At 40.8% G+C, this 25282-nt stretch overlaps 3 protein-coding genes across 3 annotated transcripts; 2 read left to right on the top strand and 1 right to left on the bottom strand.

Moving 5' to 3' along the window:
* Positions 1 to 521: 521 nt before the first annotated feature.
* Positions 522 to 1701, top strand: LOC116055574 (olfactory receptor 11A1-like). Its single transcript, XM_031307584.2, has one exon. It carries the CDS (start codon positions 646 to 648, stop codon positions 1699 to 1701), a length of 1056 nt encoding a protein of 351 aa, XP_031163444.2. The 5' UTR covers positions 522 to 645.
* An 8433-nt stretch (positions 1702 to 10134) lies between these two features.
* LOC116055575 (olfactory receptor 1-like) lies at positions 10135 to 11127 on the bottom strand. Its single transcript, XM_031307585.2, has one exon. The coding sequence runs from the start codon at positions 11125 to 11127 to the stop codon at positions 10135 to 10137; it is 993 nt and encodes a 330-aa protein (XP_031163445.2).
* A 3377-nt stretch (positions 11128 to 14504) lies between these two features.
* Positions 14505 to 20098, top strand: LOC116055576. The gene is made up of 7 exons (XM_031307586.2): positions 14505 to 14517; positions 14643 to 14702; positions 14810 to 14921; positions 15024 to 15201; positions 15285 to 15395; positions 15505 to 15780; positions 15944 to 20098. The coding sequence occupies exons 1-7, from the start codon at positions 14505 to 14507 to the stop codon at positions 16910 to 16912; spliced, it is 1719 nt and encodes a 572-aa protein (XP_031163446.1). The 3' UTR covers positions 16913 to 20098.
* Positions 20099 to 25282: the final 5184 nt, after the last annotated feature.

Here is a 25282-nt window from a genome sequence, read left to right on the forward strand (position 1 = left end):
GCTGGGTATTGACGGACGGTGGAGTATGCAGCCGACACGTAGCGGAGCCGGTCGTTCTGCATTCAGTGGAAATCCGGAGTGAGAGACACTGACCAAGCATCAGTATTTTACGAGTTGGGAGTGAGAACGGGTTGACAGAACAGGAGGGGACAACAAAGTATTTCACTGAACATGTAACGATATGTTGAATATGACTTATAAACTTGAATTTTATGTGATTTTACCACTTTAAATCTTTTAATTTTTTTTGGATCGCTTTTACATGAAATTGTTTTTAACTACCAACAAATTAAAATGATTTTTTGAGCATCAGTTAGAAAATCAGTAACTGGTTTCATTAACGATGACGTCAGTCTGCTGCTGTGGGCGTCCACTGACTCTCAACGTTTAGAAGAAGCAGAAGCAGAGTTACAGTTCAGTATGGAGGGACTCACAGTATCATTCACACAATGTCACAAACTGTTTGTAGTTTCTCCTCTAACCATTGTGTTGTCTTTAAATAAGAGTGGTAAGTTGTAAGATGTTTGTCACACATGATTCATCACTCATTTGTTGACTGTAAGAATACTGTTTGTGTTGATGCTTTAGCTGCACTCTGTGATACATGTTAACATTTAAAACTGTTGCACACTTGTAACAGAAAACATGCAATATTATAATACTCATATTGTGATACAGTACTTTGAACCAAAAAGGATAATCATGATAAACTCTTCATATGTTTCATATTTCACACTTGCTGCTTACTTTGACACTGGGTTGTTTAAATATTTATATTTCTTGCTCATTATGTCTTTATATATTTTCATAGTTTGTACTAATCTTTTGCTGATTGTGGTTATCTGTATGAACAGAAGCTTACATGAACCTATGTACCTTTTTCTGTGCAGCCTGTTTGTAAATGAACTGTATGGTAGTACAGGGTTGTTTCCATTCCTTCTGGTTCAGATCCTCTCTGACATTCACACTGTTTCTGCTCCATTCTGTTTCCTGCAGATGTTCTGTTTGTATACTTATGGCAGTGTAGAGTTTACTAACTTAGCCGTCATGTCTTATGACAGATATATTGCTATTTGTTATCCTCTACAATATCAAGTACATATGACATCTAATAAGGTTGTTGTGCTTATTGCTGTAACATGGTCTCTTCCTTTTTTTGCTGTTTTTGTCACAACATTATTGAGTGCCTCCTTACAGCTGTGTGGGAACATCATTAATATAGTTTACTGTGACAATTATTCCATCATAAAATTGGCTTGCTATGACACCAGAGTAAATAATGTCTATGAACTCGTTGCTGCTTCTCTAACAGTCTGTGTTCCTTTAACTGTAATCTTTTACACTTACATTAAGATCCTTAAAGTGTGTTTTTCTGGTTCTAAACAGACCAGACAGAAAGCTGTCAGTACCTGCACACCTCACCTCGCTTCTCTGCTCAACTTTTCTTTAGGGGTTTCCTTTGAAATATTACAGACCAGGTTTGATATGAGCAGTGTACCCAACATGTTACGAATATTGTTGTCATTGTATTTTCTGACATGCCAACCGATCTTTAACCCTGTAATGTACGGCCTCAACATGTCCAAAATACGCATCATGTGTCAAAGTCTGCTTTCAAGTTCTGTGTTGGGAGGTTGCTGTAATTTCTTTTTGTTCAAAACTGGATTTTCTAAAATGTGGTTTAGAAAAAGTATCATGTGATAACGTGATGAATATTGTATTAGAAAGAACATTTCTTGTTATAACTTGATAAATTTGTATGTTGTAATAACTTGAAAATATCTTGTTGTAACGTAACAACATGACATTGATACCTTTTTTTTCTTTTTCATGCGTGGCACCACTATATTTCTGTAAAAATTCACGGTATCGATAATTTGGTTTTGAACGATACTGAAGTTAAATGAGTCAAGATTACAATTTAAATTTGAAGTTAGAAGAAAGTATCCACATGGTTGAATGCACTTATGAAAGCATCAGCTAAGTAAATGTAATGCAGTATTTCCCCTAGAAAATACTGAAAATCGTTTTTGTTATGCCAAAAATAACAACAAATATTCATTTTTCTATTTCCCCTTTACTCATTCAGCGATGTAGGGCAGTGGGTCGCCCGTCCGTGAACGAGGCAGCAGTCAGTGGTTAGTCTGAAACAGCAGGAATTTTTATCTGAATATTTGTCCGAAATAAGGCCCTAAGGCCTGTCAAATCTGACTCCAATTTATTAATTCCCTCGCCTTCTTTAATCGGACTTAAGTTTACCAGAATAAAAGGATCAATCTGAGACAAAGAGTTAAGTTAAGCAAATTTACTGAGTACAGCATAAGAGTTACAAACACAGCTGTGAATTCAAAAACAGCATCTAAGTTTCCCTGGCAACAGACATTAAATCAGAGCTGGTCCACCAAGATCTCGTTCGAATTATGAGCCCCGATCTGTTCTCTCCCTCAAGCTTTTATCCTATCCTCACAAGGGGGTGTCTTCTTGTTTTTTAGACAGAAACTGTTATCTTACACACACACACACACCAAGGTTGGGGCCTCTGTGTGGTGCAACTTCCTCTTCCATTATCGCAACCTTCAAACAATGCACCTCTATGCCATAAAAGCCTAAACTATTTTTTTATGACTTAAGCTTAACTTTCTGTGCATCAGAGGTCACCTGGAGTACTTTTAACCACTTCCTCAATGACTAACACAGCTCTTTTGCAACGAGCACATACACACATTTTGTTAATAAAATATTTCTACAGTAGTGAGCACCATGCTAACGTGTTTTTGTGATTTTATCTGAGCTGGACCGGAGAACATTCAGTTAGCACATGTAGGTCAGCACTGTTGCCTGCGACAGGAGAAACACATACTTCATTTAGATTATTTAATATCTCCAGATCAATACAGTATAGAGACTTAAGTTTTTTTAAATTGGAAGCAGAGAAATTCAGCATTTCAACGAGGTCCTCTGACGATTGTAGGCCATCCAGAAACTTTTTTAATCCATCATGAATTTACAGTGTCTCTGTAACATGAATAAATGATAATGAATCCAAAGATCAACTTGCGTATGTTCTGTTTGCTTCACAACCCTTTGGACCCACCATCTCCCCGTAGCTGTAGCTCTTTAGCCGACAGCTAGACCGTTCTAAAGAGTCCTTTGTGTTGTGTTATGTTTAGTAATCTGGCCGAGAAGACGGTGACTTTTCGGAGACTTTACACAATAATTCCAGAGCGATTTCTCTTGTGGGAATTACTAGAATTGTTGGGTCTTTGTAAATTAGTGTAGTGAGTGTGGTCTAGACCTATCTGTAAAGTGTCTTGAGATAACTCTTGTTATGATTTGATACTAAAAATAAAATTGAATTGAATTGTCCAGCTATTTACTGTATTTAGTCATTTTTTTGTAACAAAAACCGATGTCTTCGTGTTAGCCGGCTGCCATCTTTGATAGGGGGCACCTTGACTGACAGCTGGCTTGTGCAATCACATCGAGTCATTTGGGGGATCGAGTTCATCCAGAGAGCCAGAGAGGGCTTTATTTACTATGTCTGTGTGTATTGGAAGGTGTGGCACCAGGTTTATGAGGTTAATGTTAATTTCAATCAGGAGAGACTTCGTTGCAGATATGCAAGATTTATTTGTAAGTTACATATGCAAAATATGAATTGTACATAGTCTTTGGAGATTAGACTTCATCATATAAAATGTAGATATATTTTAAAGGGTTTAGGAAAACCCAAACATATCCCCAATGGAGTCTAGACACTGGTGATGGTGGTGAAGGGGGCATGAAGACCAGAACTAAGGAGTCGAAGGGAGCGGTCAGCCAGAAGAAAACCGAGAATGCCGTGGTTGCCAATGCCGGAGGTGAAAGGGAAGGAGGAGGGTCGCACTCTTCCTGAAATGACAACTGACAGTCGCAGAGGAGAGAACAGATTTAAAACATGGATGTCATGCTGTGATTGGCTTGTGAAATACGAGGCCGAACTGAAAATCTATTCTCTCGAAAACAGCTGATCCGTTTAGGAGAAAAGTGGTAATGTTATTGAAGTCTCCCTGAAAGAATTTACGCTGAGCTACATTTCAATCAAGAGAGACTTTGTTGCAGATATGCAAGATTTATTTGTAAGTTACATATGCAAAATATGAACTGTACATAGTCTTTAGAGATTAGACTCCAACGTATAAAATGTAGATATATTTTAAAGGGTTTAGGAAAACCCGACCATATTCCCCAAACTTCAAGCGAGATACGTGATTTGAAAGACATACATACCTCATGAGCAGCAACAAATCTGTACATGATACAAAAAGAAATCATTAAAGCAGGTGTAGTAATACATATAAACAGAAATTAAAACTAGGCCCAACACCCTGTGACAAAATACCTCTAGGCCGACGGCCAGAGGCAAAATAAGTATTAGCCAATGAACAAAAACCGTGGCAAATGACAACTCGGCAATTCAGGCCGGCAGCAACGTGAACCTCGGCAATTAAGGCCGGAAAAATAACAAAACCTCTGCCATTTAGACAGGCAAATAAGAAAGGCTAAATGAATCTCGGCAATTTGGGCCGGCAGCAGAACAAAACCTCGGCAATTCAGGCCGGTAACAAAATAGGAAAAGCAAAATACTCTCGGCAACCTAGCCGGTAGCAATATACTCAATGCCTTCATGCATGATGGTAATCAGGCCAGCAAACTTAATGCAACTAATATACACATTATGAATTGATTGATAGAACGACAAATCAAATTACTCAATTGTTACTTAATATGTAAATAATTATTGACCAATAAAATACCCCACCACCAGTTATATGCATGCTTACCATAAGTTATGGTTTGAAGGATCTCTGATTTGTGCGAACGTCACATAAGTCAGGGCGAATATATCTTTTGTAAGTTAAATATGCAAAATATGAAAGTACATAATAATGGGAGAAGACACAATTAGTGACCATAAAAATACCCCACCACCAGTTATATGCATACTTATCCGCAGTATGGTTTAAGGCATCTCTGGTTTGCGAGGAAGTCATGGACGTCAGGACGAATATATGCAGAGGATCATGCCCATCGTCCAAGTTGTTGTAGAGAAGTACTTGGGGCAATTCAGGCCGGCAGCAACATGAAACCTCGGCAAATCAGGCCATTTATGTTATCCTCGGCACAGTGTCTGGTATTGGCAATTCTAGCCAGCAAACAAAAAGCACAATAATTAACATAGATAGAATAGATAAATGCCAACATGAGCAGGAATAACTCCGTAGATGTGAATTATACAAAAACAGCGTGATGAAAACACACCACCACCAGTTATATGCATGCTTACCGAAATTTACACTTAGGGATCTCTGATTTGCGAGGATTTCATGAAGAATATAAGAGGAGTAACAGAAATACATGTAGTTACAGCTAAGAAAGACAGTCTCCAGCAGTGTAAAAGTAATTTGCACTCCTCCCCACTAGGTGGCGACATTAACCAGTAAATGGCAGAGTGAACTCTGAGGGCAGAACTAACCTGAGTTCTCCTTAGTTTTGCAAGAGGTTCAGCCATTACGCTAGTAGAAACTACAGTGCAACTAAATGTCCTTCTGTTAATTACATTATGAATCAAAAAATGATAATCCTTTAGTGAAAAGTGTTCCTGACGCGTGTTTTTATAGTAATCCGCTGATAACATCACACATAATACCGAGGGTTAAAACATATCTGTGAAGTTCTCTGTGAAGTTAGCAGGAAGAGATCTAATGTAGCGTTTTATGTGGAGTGAGCAATGTGCCGTACTCTGTTTAAAAAATAGCCTTTTAAATGCATAACAGTAGAAGCAGCTTTAAAAGTGACGTATGTTCTTTTTAAATAAGAGCTGTGTGGTGGATCCAACTCATGCCGATGTGAAGAGTGGTTCATGGGGATTTGACACGTATTGCTAACGGGATTTGATGTGGTGTTGACAGCACCCCCATGCCGACACCCTCCCCGCCAGGCTAAAGCAGTCAACCTCGAGGAATCACTGAGCCAGGTCCAGTTGCAAACCTTCCTTGGATAACTGTAACGTGGATGACTCAGAAGCTTCAAAAACATGTTAAAAATGACTTTAATTTTGAAAAAACTAAATGTTGCTGTGATGTTTCTCTCCAGCACTTTAATCAAACACCAGTTCCTTGAAAGACCTCTGCAGTTAAACACCAACTACAGTAGACAACAGATTTGATTAAATAAGACTAACAGAGCTAAGGTCTGTTTCCAACAGATTATAAATTATTCTTTATTTTGTTCTTTCAAGGAAATTAGAATTAATTAACTGATTTAATTCCAGGAAACCTCCAAGAAAGTTAATGTAATGTAATTTCCATACACAAAGTTAACAGCAGTGATCATAGATGTCGACACTCGTGGAGTCAGAGGCATCTCTTTATTAGTGTCAGTCAACCTGATCACATCTCTCTCCTGATCTACACTTTAACAACAGACGTTTACATATAACATAGATTTTGGACATTTTCAGTCCGTACATCACAGGGTTAAAGAGCGGCTGGCATGTCAGATAGTACAATGATAAAACAGTTTTCAGTACACTGTGCACACTCTTTGTATTGTATCTGCTCTGTAATATTTCAAAGCAATTACCGAAAGAAAAGTTGAGCAGAGAAGCAAGGTGAGGTGTGCAGGTACTGACAGCTTTCTGTCTGGACTGTTTAGAACCAGAAAAACACACTTTAAGGATCCTCATATAAGTGTAAAGAATTATAATGAAAGGAACAAAGACTGTGAGAAAAGTGAGAATGAGTCCATATATGTTATTGGCTGTTGTTTCAGAGCATGCCAGTTTCACAATAGAGTAATTGTTACAGTAAACTTTGTCAATGATGTTCCCACACAGCTGTAGAGGAACAATCAATGATATCAAAACAACAATGGTAAGGAAAGAGTATAGCCATGGTAGGGCAATAAGCACAGCAACTTTTTTAGTCATCATACGAGTGTTATATTGTAGAGGATAACAGATAGCAAGATATCTGTCATAAGACATGATGGCTAAGTTAGAAAATTCTACACATACATAAGTATACACACAGAAAATCTGCAGGAAACAGAAGGGAGCAGAAACAGTGTGAATGTCAGAGAGGATCTGAACCAGAAGGAATGGAAACAACCCTGTACTACCATACAATTCATTTACAAATAGGCTGCACAGAAAAAGGTACCGTATTTTCCGGACTATAAGTCGCACTTTTTTTCATACTTTGGCTGGTCCTGCGACTTATAGTCAGGTGCGACTTATATATCAAAATATATATAATTTAACATGTTTTTAAATGTTATTTCATACTGAAAACATTACCATCTACAGCCGCGAGAGGCGCTCTAGGCTTGTGACAACTATATGCTGCTCCTAAAGACAACTGAGAAAGAAAAGAAAATCTTATTCTGCAGATTACAAACTGCAGGTAGTAAAATACGCAGCCGAAAACGGTAATCGAGCAGCACAAAGAAAGTTTGGAGTGAGAGAGAAACTTGCGAGGGACTGGCGAAAAGGTGACTCTTACTGCAATGAAGGAAACAAAGAAAGCTAATCGGCTAATCGGCTAATCGCGGGCTGAAAGCAAGATGGCCAGAGCTGGAGGAACGAGTCCACAGATGGGTGCTTGAACAGCGTCCTGCTGGGAGAGGCTCGTCAACGGTGCAGTTACGTCTCCACGCCCTGGTAGTTGTTCTGTGTGCTACTGTGTAGTTGAATAACTGTTAATGTGTTACGTTAACATACCGGACACCTACCGTATTCAGCCCCTTGTTCTGTGTGCTGTTGTGTAGTTGAATAACTTTCCTTTCCTGTTCTTGGTCTTGGATTTTGTGAAATAAATTTCTAAATAAATGCGACTTATATATGTTTTTTTCCTCTTCATGACGCATTTTTTGACTGATGCTACTTATACTCCGGAGCGACTTATAGTCCGGAAAATACGGTACATAGGTTCATGTAAGCTCCCGTTCATACAGATAACCACAATCAGCAAAAGATTAGCACAAACTATGAAAATATATAAAGACATAATGCGCAAGAAATATAAATATTTAAACAACTCAGTGTCAAAGTAAGCAGGAAGTGTGAAATATGAAACATATGAAGAGTTTATCATGATTCTCCTTTTATGTTCAAAAGACTGTATCACAATTTGAGTATTATAATGTCACATGTTTAAATGTTAACATGTATCACAGAGTGCAGCTAAAGCATCAACACAAACACTATTCTTACAGTCAACAAATGAATGAGCAATCATGTGTGACAAACATCTTTCAACTTACCACTCTTATTTAAAGTCAACATAATGGTTAGAGGAGAAACTACAAACAGTTTGTGACATTGTGTGAATGATACTAGGTAGCAAGTGTGAAATATGAAACCTGTGTAGAGTTTATCATGATCCTCATTTGTGCTTGCAAAGCAATCAATAACCCTTTAATGTTATCCACCAAGCATTAGCTAGCATTAATGTTAGCTACATGTCAACCAGCATATACATTGTAGTAACATAAAGCTGGATTAATATTGATATGTATCAATAAATAAGGTTTCTGCTGTATTACTGTGTTGCAAAGTGGCATATAAATTTAGTTTAGTTTAATTAATCACAAAATGATGCCTTTTGGCAGAAAAAGCAGTGTTACCAGTATTTTTTTCTGTGACATTGTATGATTTACAATTACTCCTGAACATATCATCTGGGTGCTCATGTTGACGGGAGTTACGAGTAACTAGATGGTGAAAGGTTATATGACGCCACTGACGGGCGACTAAATGAAACGTGACGTGTCTGAAAATAAAATAACAGATTTCTCTGGGTTTGCCATTTGATGGAAACATTTGGGATAGTGTAACTACACAACTCCAAAAAATATATAACATAGGTATGGTCGTTTTTAGACATTTTAATGCAGAAAAGTTACATATTGTACCTTTAAATGTCAGTTGCAGATACATCTGCATACATTAATTTAATTGAATGTTTTTGGAAGAAAAGGCTAATTTATAGTAGTACGTATGCTCTCAAAGAGCCTACACCATTGTCTACCACGGTGGGAAATCTGTAGCAGGAAAAGTTAACCCTCTCCTTGATTTCATGTTGTTTATGGAGAAGGAGAACCAGGAAATGAGTCGGCTAGCTAGCTGAAGCTAGCTGCTAAAGAGCTACAGCTACGGGGAGACGATGGGTCCAAAGGGTTACGAAGCAAACGGAACATACGCAAGTTGATTTTTGTTCCCAAGCTCGCTTCTCTAACCTCTAGACCACCATTGCCCCATCTTCTGTTTTCTCTTTTACAATGATGTGTACATGTGTATTGATTTGTATGTGCTTTTGTTTCCTCTTTCAAGGCACTTTCAACTATTGTATTAATATATGGACATCATGTGATTCATCACGATTATATATTTTATTCGATTGACAGCCCAAATTAAAACATAACAATGTGAGCATAAAACAATAATAGGCATAAGGAGATCCCTTTTCACTGACTGGATCAGCTTTGTGTGGACATCTGCATATATAAATGTCCTACCTTTTGATACAATATGTTAACTAAAGAAATGATTAACACTATTGAGCCAAGGGCAAACATTTATTGTTTTTTTGAAAGCATACTTTTACACACAATGCATATTTTTATATTGAGGCCCACTGTACAAATTAAACATACAGGTCTGAAATACATACACATGCTCAGTACCTATACATGCACTAGGGGGGTCAGGAGGCTGCCCATGGACAGGCACCCCAAGCAGTTGGTTCAATGCTTTGCTCAAGGAGGTGAACTGACTCCAGCTACCAGTCCACCATACTTTGGTCCATATGGGGTCTTGAAACAGCAACCCTCCGGTTCCCAACCCAACTCCCTACTGACTGAGCTACTGCCACCCCAACATTCTTTTGCATTTCTAGTTTACTCGTAGTTGTTTGCATCTAGCTGCTATTCCACTTAATAACAAAAACATCTACACCATGTCTCTCAGATCAAGTGAAAATGATGTAAATGTAACAAACAAATCAAACATTTAAAAAAAAGCACTTCAAAGACAATTTCAAATTAAATTCTAATGTCATAACTCATGTACCTCTTCAGTTGGGCTGGGTATCGTTAAAACAATTTCAATCCCGATACCGTGCTAGTTACTGAACGAAAAAAGAAATTACAGCAACCTCCCAACACAGAACATGAAAGCAGACTTTGACACATGATGCGTATTTTGGACATGTTGAGGCCGTACATTACAGGGTTAAAGATCGGTTGGCATGTCAGAAAATACAATGACAACAATATTCGTAACACGGTGGGTACACTGCTCATATCAAACCTGCTCTGTAATATTTCAAAGAAAGAACCAAAGAAAAAGTTGAGCAGAGAAGCGAGGTGAGGTGTGCAGGTACTGACAGCTTTCTGTCTGGTCTGTTTAGAACCAGAAAAACACACTTTAAGGATCTTAATGTAAGTGTAAAAGATTACAGATACAGGAACACAGAATGTTAGAGAAGCAGCAATGAGTTCATAGACATCATTTACTCTTGTTTCATAGCAAGCCAATTTTATGATGGAATAGTTGTCACAGTAAACTATATTAATGATGTTCCCACACAGCTGTAAGGAGGCACTCAATAATGTCGTGACAAAAACAGCAAAAAAAGGAAGAGACCATGTTACAGCAATAAGCACAATGACCTTATTAGATGTCATATGCACGTGATATTGCAGAGGATAACAGATAGCAAGATATCTGTCATAAGAAATGACGGCTAAATTAGTAAACTCTACACTGCCATAAGTATACACACAGAACATCTGCAGGAAACAGAAGGGAGCAGAAATAGTGTGAATGTCTGAGAGGATCTGAACCAGAAGGAATGGAAACAACCCTGTACTACCATACAGTTCATTTACAAACAGGCTGCACAGAAAAAGGTACATAGGTTCATGTAAGCTCCTGTTCATACAGATAACCACAATCAGCAAAAGATTAGCACAAACTATGAAAACATACAAAGACAAAATGAGCAAGAAATATAAATATTTGAAAACCCCGGTGTCAAAGTAGGTAGCAAGTGTGAAATATGAAACCTGTGTAGAGTTTATCATGATCCTCATTTGTGCTTGCAAAGCAATCAATAACCCAAATGTTCAACGAACAAACTGATAAACATTGTGTGATAGAAATTTGAAAAAGTTTAACTTTTCTTTTGGATGCTATGTCCTACCAAAACATCAACCACAGAAACAGGTCATTTGTTCTTCACTTGGTTGAATCTACACAAATAAAAGAATAACTCAATGAGCCTCAGTTGTACTTACTTAAATATAAATAAGTTCATTACATTATAAATCAAATCAGAGAAGCTTTACATGCACATGGACAAAGATATACCAAAGATTTCAAGTAACAATGCAATCAATCAGCCTTCCACAGTGGGTCCCACATCACACAAAATCACCTATAATCATGCCACCTTGGATGCAAAACAGTCAACCATAAACAATCAGTCAGTCATCTCAAATATTACTTGCCAAGAGTGAAGAACTCTGAGGCCTCTCACAAGGTTTCCAATGTCTTTTTCTACCACAATTTTGTAAAGTTTAACAAGTTAAACAGAATATCTTCTTACTGTAAATAAATGTATTATAGAAAACACAGTTGTTACAAATTTACTAAACTTAACAGTAGCTTATTTAAAGTCAAGATAAAGCTTAGGCAAGAAAGTCCAAAAGAGTTTAAGACATTAGGTGAGTCTTTACCTTCGAGTCCCTCCTGATCTGAGCTGAAACGCTGCTTCTCCTTTTAAACTTTTACGACAGAGCTGACTGAAGTCATTCTCAACGGATCCTCTGGTTGCTGCTCATTAATGATCAATGGTGAAAAGAAATGTTAATGCAGGAAAATGTTTCGCACATCTACAACGTGAGACTATTTTTCCAGTGACACATTAAAGACATTTGGGCTTTTGGTTAAATGTCAGTTGCTCTATACATTTGTATTTTTAATTAAATGTATATGAAGGGTCAGACAATTACTTTCATCCAGGAGACCGGGGTTCATGTCCTGTTTTGTCCAATGTGTCACTTAAAGTGCCCATATTATGAAAAAAATCTCTTTTTCTGGGATTTGGGGTGTTATTTTGTGTCTCTGGTGCTTCCACATGCATACAAACTTGGAAAAAAACCATCCATGCTGTTTAGAGTGAGATACGGTTTCTGAATGTGTCCTGCCTTCAGTCTCTGGGTGAGCTGGTCAAAATCTGCAGGAGGTTTTCTACGTCAGGAGCCGAGACGAGGTGGCTAACTGCTAGCATGCTACCTAAAACACACACAAGTTCACCATAATCTACAAAAGAACTACTTCCATGTCCCTGTTCTGCAGGTTTTCCACGCTAATTTGGAAGTGCGCCCTCGTTTAGAAGAAGTCTCCCGGCTAATCCTGCCTTGTAACTGACTGACTGAAGTTGGAGAAACAGCTAACTAGCTCATGTAATCCTTACCTAGCTACTGAGCATGTGCGACTCCCAACAAAGATGGTAAAAAAAAAATCAGATGTCTCACTCTGTAGCTAAAACAGAGACCTGAACACAGGGTGAAAAGAGGAGCTGCAGCAATGAGCAGTACAACTAAAATATGGTGTTTTTTTGAAAATTCCATCCATCCATCCATCTTCTTCCGCTTATCCGGTAACGGGTCGCGGGGGTAGCAGCTCCAGCAGGGGACCCCAAACTTCCCTTTCCCGAGCCACATTAACCAGCTCCGACTGGGGGATCCCGAGGCGTTCCCAGGCCAGGTTGGAGATATAATCCCTCCACCTAGTCCTGGGTCTTCCCCGAGGCCTCCTCCCAGCTGGACGTGCCTGGTACACCTCCCTAGGGAGGCGCCCAGGGGGCATCCTTACCAGATGCCCAAACCACCTCAACTGGCTCCTTTCGATGCGAAGGAGCAGCGGCTCTACTCCGAGCTCCTCACGGATGACTGAGCTTCTCACCCTATCTCTAAGGGAGACGCCAGCCACCCTCCTGAGGAAACCCATTTCGGCCGCTTGTACCCTGGATCTCATTCTTTCGGTCATGACCCAGCCTTCATGACCATAGGTGAGGGTAGGAACGAAAACTGACCGGTAGATTGAGAGCTTTGCCTTCTGGCTCAGCTCTCTTTTCATCACAACGGTGCGATAAATTGAGTGTAATACCGCACCCGCTGAGCCGATTCTCTGACCAATCTCCCGCTCCATTGTCCCCTCACTCGCGAACAATACCCCAAGGTACTTGAACTCCTTCACTTGGGGTAAAGACTCATTCCCTACCTGGAGAAGGCACTCCATTGGTTTCCTGCTGAGAACCATGGCCTCAGATTTAGAGGTGCTGATCCTCATCCCAGCCGCTTCACACTCGACTGCAAACCGATCCAGTGAGTGCTGAAGGTCACAGGCCGACGATGCCATCAGGACCACATCATCCGCAAAAAGCAGCGATGAGATCCCCAGCTCACCAAACTGCAACCCCTCTCCACCCCGACTACGCCTCGATATCCTGTCCATAAATACTACAAACAGGATTGGTGACAAAGCACAGCCCTGGCGGAGGCCAACTCTCACCTGAAACGAGTCCGACTTACTGCCAAGAACCCGGACACAGCTCTCGCTTTGGTCGTACAGAGATTGGATGGCCCTGAGAAGGGACCCCCTCACCCCATACTCCCGCAGCACCTCCCACAGTATCTCCCGGGGGACCCGGTCATACGCCTTCTCCAGATCCACAAAGCACATGTAGACCGGTTGGGCATACTCCCAGGCTCCCTCCAGGATCCTTGCGAGAGTAAAGATCTGGTCCGTTGTTCCACGACCAGGACGGAATCCGCATTGTTCCTCTTCAACCTGAGGTTCGACTATCGACCAGTAGTAATATCACCCCCACCTTTGCGCGTGCACGTCACACGCACGCGCGCGAGCGTGCGTGTGAGACTGACACGCGCATAGGTTTCAATGTTGGGGGGGTATGATTTGGCGAACTGCGTGCGCAGTTCGCGTGCGTAGTGACGTTGTCATAGCAACCGTAAACTGCGTGCAAATCTCGCGGTCATGGCGTTGTCGTCGCGGGCGAACGTGACGTTGCCATGGCAACCGTAACTGCACGCAAGTCTCGCGGTCACGGCGTTCTCGTGGCGGGCGGACGTGACTGTATAGTGGGAGTATGACGGGTGTTTATTTAGATGAATGGAGGTGTTAAAAACGTAGTGTCGGACCTATAGTTAACGGTTAAAAAGCTAGGGGGAGTAATTCGTCACAAAGGGTGTGGTTTATGTGCTTTTAAAAGGCTTTGTTTCATTCAGTCTGGTCACTTTTTCCTCCACTCGTTTTTTTAGCTAGCTAGCTAGCTAGCTTGCTCGTGTTTTCTCCACAGCTGTTTCTCTACAATCAACGGCGCTTTTTCATTTTAACTCCTTTGGGGAAAAGCAAGAGGAAAGACCGTCATACAGTCATGTCTACAGTGGGTAAGTAAGCTTTTAAAAAGCATATATCCTGTTTAAACCTATTCTAAGATAAGCCAGTCATACATTCATGAATTAAAAAAGTTTTTTTTTTGTTGTACGTATTTTTATATAGTTTGCTTCATTAGGTAATTCCACAAGGAGGAGCAATGTTGCCGTGAGATTTGATGATACGCTTATTCAGCAAGGTAAAAACTTTGATATAGTTCAATTCATTTCAGTATAATTTGATTGTGTGGCTATGGTTGTTTTCATGCATTTTATTGTGTTGTTTCGTTTTTTGATTTAAAAAAAGATGTCGAGGCACCATTGACGGATCAAACACGCGGTTTCTTAAATCAACCTGGGTATCTGTTGGGAAATATAAAGCCTCATCATCCTGCGAGCAATAAGAAAGCTGAAAACAGGTATTTTGTGGTCCAATTAGCTATTTTCAGCATGTGGAATTATCACTGTAATTTATCCATGTGTAGTTAGGTAATATTCTAATCATTGTTCTTTGTGTGTAGGCCGCCTAGCCCCCAAGAAGAAAGGGTCCGAAAGGGCGAGGGCTTTTCACTAGATCACTGTGCGGAACTCCATTGCAACGAGGAGCGGACAGTTACATCATTAAATAGATATAACGATGTAGGTATTGTCATCAAACCAAACCGACTAAGTAGGAAGTATAGGAAGAGGAGTAATCTGGTGAGTTGGAAAGAAAATGTAAAAATAGGGGCATTGTATTTTTAAAAAGGTTGTCTTCTCATAATGCTACGTTGTGTTTTCAGACATCAGAGTCAAACCGGGGAGCTTTCCCGCCCAAAAGACCCCGCCCGGTCTTTGTTCAAGCTGATCCACCCTTGAGCGTGATATTAAAGGGACATAACAGCGGTATAGAGGTAAGAGCTCTTCTGCATCTAACAGAATATATATATATTTAGCCATTGTGTTGGAAATCTCTTTATCTATGTATATTGTTAAAAACTGTTTTTTTTCTCTCTGTTACAGCAGACAAAGCCAGTAACACCTTTGCTGAGCCAGCATCCGTTGGCCGCGGGGGTAGTCACACCTGAGGTCGAGGTGCTACAACCCACACAGCGTGGCTCTATTGACCGTGGACAAAGCCTTTGTCCTATACAAAGGGGGGAGGCGTTGGAGACCATTGAGAGAGCTGGTGAGAACCAGACAACAGACGGATTTTTACATCTGAGAGAGGTGTTAACCCCCCATGACAACAATGTGCTGAATACGACCCCCTGCATTCATCAAAGCCCCGCAGCAGAGGTATGTGAATGATAGGAAAGGAAGTCTGGACGTGTTTGATGTTTGAGGAGAAGGTGTTGTACCTGTGTATGTGGTGGTTGGGTGAAGTGGTTTTAGGTGTGTGTGTGTGTGTGTGGTTTTTTTTTTGCATTATTTAATCAAATATGTCATTAATCCCTACCAGAGAACCCTTGCCGGAGTAGAAGAACAAGAACAAGAACGAGGAGGATCTGAAGACCTACTTCTATCAGAAGCATCGCATGTATTGTTCCCTCCGAATCAGGACGCATGGCTGTGGGATTACGATAATAACGTAGGTGATTTAAACTGTTGTGACACCCTACTTGAATACATCTGTAGACTGGAGAGTGACAGCATTGCAAGCGCCTGTATGCCAGACACACCCACCCTACATAAACAACCTGAATCATTCAGACCCACTGTAACTGCGACAGATAAACGCTGTGACAAAGCTGAAAACGCCTGTATTGACCCCGTAAATAGATTAGATGTTGATAGTGAGACCCTACTTGAATACATCTGTAATCTGGAGAGTGAGAGCATTGAAAACGCCTGTATCGACCCCGTAAATAGATTAGATGTGAATAATCAAGCAGAGCGTAGTTATATCACTAAGAATCTTTTTGAGCCGTGTGTAGCCGTAGGAGTGTCCGAGCAACCCACAGTGCTTCAAGGGGAGTCATTTTTCAACTATTGCGCCGAAACTTCACTCCGTCAGTCTTCGTCAGATGCGCGTTATGAACAACTAGAATCCAAAATAGATAGACTTATAAATAATGTAGAGGCATTGCAAACTGATAGTAGACAAGTGCAAGTGACCGTGCAACCCGCGGTGCTTCAGGGTGAATCATCTTCCAAGTGTTGCGCTGAAACTTCACTCCGTCAGTCTTCGTCAGATGCGCGTTATGAACAACTAGAATCCAAAATAGACGGTCTTATGAATAAAGTAGAGGCTCTACAAGCTGTTAGTACACAAGTACTTGACATAGTCGCAGCACTCGGGACAGCGTTAACCAACCAGGAGAGATCGCTTGAAGCGGCCGAGGAGCGTCAATTACAGAGAGTTGTTGCTCTTAATAAAGTGTTTGCACCAGTGATATCAATATTTCAAAAAACCATGACAAAGAAGTAATAAATCAGTCAGCAAAGTGTGTAAAATATATAAAAAGATAAATAAAAACAGATTTAATACAAAATGGCCCCACCTTGCAAAAAAACAAAAAAAATCGGAGCAAATGCAAGGGTGTGTGATGAGACTAGCGATGAAGATGCAGATTTGGTGTGTGAGGAAGACTATATCCGGGCAGGGTGTAATCATGATGCGTATATACAACTGTGTGAGAAACAGAGAAAAATATTTGATGCTATGCTGAGTGAGTTAAGTAGCGATAACTCTAGTATGGCAGCAATACAAGAACCAGTCATTCTTGACACTTCCCCGCTGTCAATTCCGAATAAAACACCAGAATATTCATGTAATATTCGACCCAACGTTGTCGAAGCCCCCGCAAGCGTATATCAAGAATGCTCTAGACCACCCTGTTTTGAGAGGGGTCGCTCGTCCAAACGCATCCGTACAGAGAACTGTATCGAACCTCAGCCGTCGACAAGTGCATACGTGGTACCTCCAAAAAATCCTCAGGTGACAGTACAGTGTGGAGAGGGCAGAGTATCCAGTGCTGTATCTACAGCAGTGTCCAGAGAGATTCCTTTTTTTAATGCAACAGAGTTTCGCCAAGATGTTGATCTGCGAAATATTGACTTATCCAATATTGATAGCGTACCAGAACAAATACACAGTACTCTAACAGGGTTAATTGACAGGGCCTTAGACACTGCAACACAGGACAGTGTTTTAAATGTAGAGTTGAGGGGTGCCGCTTTAGCTGCCCCCATCCAAACAGTGTTGACCTCAAACGATGAATATAGTGCAGACACATTTCTGGAAGAAATTGCAAACGCCATGCAAAGTAACGACACCTCATTGACCGATGACCGTTTAGAATTCATTGTGACAATAGCACGCAATATGTCAGGTGGGAGTGGTCGGCGAAAACTGGGGAGTGTATGCTACGATGAAATACTCTCTGCAAAAGGTAACGCGCTATATAACCCAATGAATAGAGATGACAATGAGAATCTATGTTTTGCTCTCTGTCTGGCTCATTACGTAGACTCGAGGATGACTGAAAGTGAGAAGATAGATTATGCAAAGCAGCTACATAGGGATGTGGGGCTTGAATGTACGCATAAGGTATCGTTCTCCGATGTTGACAGATTTCAGAAACATTTGAATATGAAAATTGTAATATTTCATCATGCGGCCGGTCGTAAAAAACCAGAGATCTTCAAAACACATGATGAACAGCATGTGAAAACAGCATTGTTGTATCTACATAGCGATCATTTCTATCTCATTGTAAACAAAACTTCCTTTTTTGGAGCTAAGTACGTGTGCGATGCGTGCTACAAAACCTACGACAACCCCTTGGACCACAGCTGTAGTCTGAGGTGTAATGTCTGTCTCACACCTTGTACACCGGGGAAAACTATTAGGTGTGGCGACTGTAAACGCATATGCAAGTCGAAACAATGCTTTGACAGGCATAAAGTACCCGGTGTGAAACATCGTCTTATACCGTGCGACAGACTCAAATATTGCGATGCATGTCACCTGACTTACCGCGCAACGAAAAAAAAACCACACGTCTGTAGACTGCCGAAATGCCCCCATTGTGGAGAACATGTAGTTGACGCAACGCATGAATGCTATATACAGCCTGTCCAAATCGCAGAAAGTAGCGATAAGTACATCTTTTATGATTTCGAGACAAGATACCATGAGGGTCGTCATGAGGCCAATTTTGTATGTGCTATGGACATGAAAGGCGAAAAAAACTGCTTTGAAACGACAAAATGTGTGGGGTTATTTGTCAATTATTACAGAAAGAAGAAATATAAAGGTTACACCTTTATCGCTCACAATGCATCAGGTTTTGACAGCTACATTGTGCTAGAATATTTGGTGAACCAGCGTGTCTGCCCTACCCTTACCATGCGAGGATCGAGGGTTCTTCTGATCAATGATTACGCGTTCAATCAACGGTGGATAGACTCGTTCAGTTTTCTCCCCATGTCTTTAGCTAAAACCCCCTCAGCCATGGGCTTCTCCGACATGCTAAAGGGTTTCTTCCCCCACGCCTTCAACACCCGAGAGAATGAGAAATACATAGGTCCGTACCCCGAACCAGCTCTCTATGGCTTCGACACGATGACTGAGACGTCTAAGAAATCATTCTTGGAGTGGTACGACACGGTTAAGCACACACAGTTCAACCTTCGTACTGAGTTGGCACGCTATTGCATTAACGATGTGGCTGTCTTGCTTAAGGCATGTCAGATGTACAGAGACGCGTTCAATGAGTGTACAGGCCTGGACCCCTTTACATTTACGACGCTAGCTGCATCGTGCATGGGTGTGTTTAAATCGTTATTCATCCCCAAAGACACAGTGGCACTAACCTATGAGGGAGCGTACGTTAGGCAAAACAAGGCGTATTCAGACATCTCAATACAGTGGCTTCAATATGTAGCACACAAAGACAACATCAGCATCCAACACGCTCTTAACAGAGGTGAAAAGGCCTTTGGCCCCTTCTTTGTCGACGGGTACTGCGCTGCCACAAACACTTGTTATGAGTTTAACGGTTGCTTCTTCCACGGCTGTAATAAGTGCTATGGTCAGGCCGAAATCAACCCTATCACAAGAGAAAAAAAAACACATGGCGAGTTACTCAGAGAGTTCCGTGACAGAGTGTCAACGCTAGAGACTGTTTATGGGGTGACGGTTGTTGTGATGTGGGAATGTGAGTGGAAAAGTCAGCTGTGCAATGATCCAGACGTTAAGGCTTTCATATCGACATATGAAAAGCCAGAGCGTCTCAATCCTCGTGAAGCTCTCTTTGGCGGTCGCACGAACGCAATAAAGCTGTATCACAAGGCAGAAGGTGATGAGAAAATCAGATACTATGACTTTACAAGTCTGTACCCCACTGTCCAAGCAAAACGAGACTACCCCATCGGTCACCCTCAAATAATCCACAGTGATTTTGACGACATAAAAACATACTTTGGTATTGTGAAATGTACTGTGGCTCCCCCTAGAGGACTGTATCACCCAGTTCTCCCCTATCGTAGTCACGGTAAGCTGATGTTCCCTCTGTGTGGTACCTGTGCCGATCAGTTGAATCAGACAGGCCGCTGTGACCACACTGACCGTGAGAGACAGATGTCTGGAGTGTGGGTGTCGTTTGAATTACTGAAAGCACTGGAGAAAGGCTATATACTAGTCAACATCGTAGAGGTATGGCATTTTCCAGAAAAATCTGATCAGCTTTTTAAAGGCTATGTTAAGACATTCCTCAAGCGGAAGCAGGAGTCTTCCGGATATCCAGGGCATATACAGACGGAAGATGAGAAAGAAAAGTACATAGAAGACTACTATGTCCAAGAAGGCATACGTCTTGACCCTGACAAAATAACCGTTAACAAGGCAGTCAGAAGCATTCAAAAACTTTTGCTTAACAGCCTCTGGGGTCGCTTTGCGATGCGTAACAACATGACGTCTGCGGAGGTCATAACAGACCCAGAACGCTTCACACAACTCATGTTCAGCGATGCTATTGACGTTCGTCACTTCTCATTTATTTCACCAGAGGTCGCTATTGTTCAGTGGCGTCATACAGAGAGTCAAGCCTCCAGAGTGAAAGATGTGAATGTTTTTATTGGTGCTATGACTAGTGCCTACGCGCGCATGGAGTTATATGACTTGCTGGATAAGCTGCAAGACAGAATTCTCTACTGTGACACTGACAGCATCATCTTCACAACCAGAAAAGATGAATGGGTACCCCCTCTGGGGCCATATCTAGGCATGTTGACAGACGAACTGAACCATGCACAGGTATGTGGGGCTCCTACAGAGGACTATATAACAGAGTTTGTTTCTGGGGGGCCGAAATGCTATGCTTATCGAACAGCTCAAGGACGTACCCAGGTAAAGTGCAAAGGCGTGACTCTCAATTCAAAAAACGCCCAAGTGGTTACACATGAGTCGTTAATAGGTCTGGTACAGGCATTTGTGACCAATCGTCATTCCACAGAGCATCTGATGACTAATGCATTCACCATAAAACGCGACAAAAAACAGTTTCATCTCAAGAACGACACTGTAGCCAAGAAAGTGAGGGTCGTTTACGATAAACGGCTTGTGCTCAGCGACTACACAACCCTCCCCTATGGCTACTAATAATAATCAGCTGATTGTAGGATTTGATGGACGGCTTCAACATCCATTCAGCGCAGTTGTTAGTGGTCCATCGAACTGTGGAAAAACGTATTTTGTCAAAGATCTCATTGAAAATTCAGCAACAGTAATATCGCACAATATCAATAACATAGTATACATTTATTCGTGCTGGCAACCAATATATGACCAGTTGCTTAAAACAGTGAATATACATTTTGTGGAAGGCATCCCTGACTCACTCTGCGACGACGCACTTCTTCCTCCTACTAAGAATAATCTGCTAATAGTTGATGACCTTATGAACGAGGCCAGTGGTAATCTAGAGGTACAAAACGTCTTTACAAAGTATGTTCACCACAGGAACCTTAGCTGCATATACCTAGTGCAGAATCTGTTTATTCAAGGCAAGGCCAGTCGTACAATCAGTTTGAACACAAACTATATGATATTATTTAAAAATCCTAGAGATCAAATTCAGACTAGTTTAATAGGTCGTCAGATGTTCCCCGGAAATAATAAATTTTTTTTAGAGGCGTTTAAGGATGCAACAAGCTTGCCCTACGGCTATCTCCTGATAGATTATAAATCCAAAACTCCAGATAATTTACGACTCAGAACAGCTCTGACATCGTCACCGCAGGTCGTATACGTCCCAAGAAGACAGAAAGTGTAACAATGTCAGTCCGGATGCAACGCAATTTTACACTGCTTGATCTACTTCATAAGGCAACACCCCGAGCTAGAGGCGTCATCGTGCGCAACTCCAGTCCAGATTTTATTAATGCACTGTGCGAGATAGCTCTGAACGTATTAAGAGGTAATATACCTCTGTCTAACAGTCAGTACAAATTGTTGAAAAAGAACAAGAAGGTAATCAGGCTAATAGCAGATAAAAAAGTCAAACATTTAAAAAAAAAAAAAACAATTACTCAAACAGGCGGCTTTCTACTACCTCTATTGGGGGCTGCAATTCCTTTCATCGCTAGTCTCATCAATAGGAATTGACATGGAACACACTCAGAAAATGTTTCTGGTGCCTCAGCAACAATTAGCGGCATTACAGTCGCCTCAGACCTCAGACACTTCTTTGCGGCAGTCTGTCCAAAATGAATTGGACAGAGCCATGAGCGACATATTGAACCAGTCTGACATTGACGTATATCAAAAAGCCAAAAGATATTCAAGTGTCTTGCAGAAGTATTTGTCCCTGGTAAAACAGGGAGATCGGGAAAAAAATATAATCACGTTATCCCTCCCCAGCGACGCATCAAAGGCTGAAGCCTCAAATGATGTGTCACAAGACGCAAACGTAGAAGACGATATGATAAGATCAGAAGTATTGGCACACATGCCCCCCAGGAATAAACGCAACGCCGAATACATAATCGCCAAATGACCAGATATCGTGGACAAATAATGGGGAAATCGTTATTGAAGATAAGCCTGTGGCAGGGAGTCATCTGTACGATTTACTGAAAAGCGTAACAACACATAATAATGTTTCAGAACATTCGAGACCTGCAGGATGGAATGTCTTTTTAAAGTCACTGGCGCACTTGAACATACCTCTATCCGTAATTCCAAACGCAGTTGTACGTCGTGCTATTGGTGAATTTAAAACAGGGACCCCTGAGGTTGCTAATAGATATCACACGTCGACTGATACACGTTCACCAGTCATGTTCACACCTAGGTCGGTACGTATTGGCCCCCCTCTTAGACAGCCTTCCTTGACAAGCGTCAACTCACCGCGCACACCTAGAGCCGCACGCATTGACTCACCCTTGATTAGTTCACGCTGGGCTAGTTTTTGATTATTTTGTTTATTGTCAAGTTGATCAGACATTAATGGCTTTTTTTCTATTTTTTTCCAATTGTACATATTGTTTTATTTTCTTTTTATTTTACATTATTTTACATTATTTTCCTACTGACTGTGACACATGAAAATGTTTTTCCCCTACTGTGAAAACCTAAAAAGGCATTTTTGAATGTAAAAAAAAAAACTGTGACAGTAATGAATGTGTCTCATGCTAATTTTATATTTTTTTCTAACCTATTTTCTATTTTTACATCTCGGGTGTTTTTATTTGTAATACTATTTTACATTATTTTCCTGCTGACTGTGACACATAAAAATGTTTTTCCCCTACTGTGAAAACCTAAAAAGGCATTTTTGAATGTAAAAAAAAACCAAAAAACTGTGACAGTAATGAATGTGTCTCGTGCTAATTTTATATTTTTTCTAACCTATTTTCTATTATTACATCTTGTTGTTGTTTTTATTTGTAATGCCATATCACATTATTTTCCTATCGTGTGATTGTTTTTCATGTATAGCTCTCTTTTTGAAAAGTTTGAATAAAAACTATTACAGAAATTAGGAAGGCAATTATTTTTATTAGCTAAACAAGCACCATTACACACAAGGCTTTTACCTATATGTTACACATGCACATTGTACACATTTAAACATCTGATCGTGGTACACATCGGGGTGTATTTTGTTGACAAAATGATCAACCATTGCATCATTATAGACAAGATTAGAACTGTACATGTTCAACACTTTTGTATAAGACATTTTTTTCTTCTGAATATTACATAAGAAGAACAGACAGTGCTGTCCACAGGTTGTAGAATAGTTATTTTGCACTTGTATCCCCGAATGGTACACCTCCACACAATTTCTTAAGAGGAAATGACTGATCTCCCGTGGAAAAACCGTCGGACTGTGTCCGAAGCTATCAAAGAACAAGCCATGTTTGTTTTCAGTAAGGTATATAGCAAGCCAGTGCTGACCGGGTTTATCGCTTGTGTCCGTGTTTACCACCAACATTGCGGGTAGTTTACTAATGATGGTTTTCGGAAGTTGATCGCATGGCATGACGCCCAACAAATTTATTTCCCTTTTCATTCTTTTTTTAAGCACACCGGTAATCTCTATTGTATTCATGCTAGTAATGATCCAATAGCACTTGCCTTCGATTAGATATTTCGATTACAGAATCAAAAACGGCATAGCAGATTAGGGTCACCGTCCGTGGGAGGGGATTTCTGAAACGTGCTTCTAATCTCACATTGCCTGTCTTAATGAGTGATACATTTCCTGCCCCGCCACCATCGGCTTCAAGATTGAAACAAAACAGCGTGTAACCGTTGCCGAAATCTGATCGTGTTATGGCTAATGAACGGTCCTTCAAATGGCGACCTGTTGCCTCCACAATCTGATAATATTCACGAATATACTGTCCTCTTTGAAAATGTGGTTGAAAAGGTCGTGCGGGGTGAGGCTGTCCGTCAGCATATAGAGACATAAACTCGGTATTATAGTGTCCGAAATTAAACGGGTTACGTGCATACGAACCTGTGTATGCCTCATTATCAACTAAAGCCAAAACTACAAATTTAGGTATCTGGCCAATAAATAAATTCTCTTGGTTGCACACTCTCGTACCTGCTGGTATGGAAAATGTTTTTATGCCTACTCGGTCGATAGAATACTTGGCATTAGTATGTTGTAGCGCTCTACTGTGCGCAAGTCTAACATTCGGAGCCACCGACACTTTCTTTACAAACAGACTGGCAGACATTATTTTCACAGTGAATTGATCATTTCCTGGGGTCATTAATACAAAGTCGTCTTTTGATCTGATGAATTTTAGCGACATGTCCACGCCATTTAGCATCAGCTTTTCCTGAAAAAACAAGTCTGCATGTATTGGTGATATTAACTCCACAATACGGCTTTCACCAGTGTATGAACCTCGCTGTTCTAATCCGAGATTAGCTCCTGTGATTGATGTCTCGTCCATGTTCCCGCTCGTATCTTTACAGAATAGTCCAGCGCTGAACTGTGTATCTAGTGTTTCTTTTCCGTAGTTTAGCAAACACTCAATAATTCCCCTGTATGGATATGTATTTGAAGATTGGGTAATTAATCTATCACCTAACATTATATCTACTTGCGAATAAAGGCTGCAGGCTGGATAGTTTATAAACCCCACATCAGCTGCATTAGCCAGCCCTGTGCCGTCAGGATTTGTAATCCTTACGCGAGTGTAAAGATATGAATCGTTAAGATCGAGGTAGTCTTCTCCGCTAGCTGATATGAAAAACTCGATAGGACCACTGTCTGTTAGAGCAGACATTGGCGGAATTTCTAGAAATGTTGATTTTTCGATAGATGTCTGT

This window comes from Sander lucioperca, chromosome 5, assembly GCF_008315115.2.
Source record: "Sander lucioperca isolate FBNREF2018 chromosome 5, SLUC_FBN_1.2, whole genome shotgun sequence".
Lineage (NCBI taxonomy): Eukaryota > Metazoa > Chordata > Actinopteri > Perciformes > Percidae > Sander > Sander lucioperca.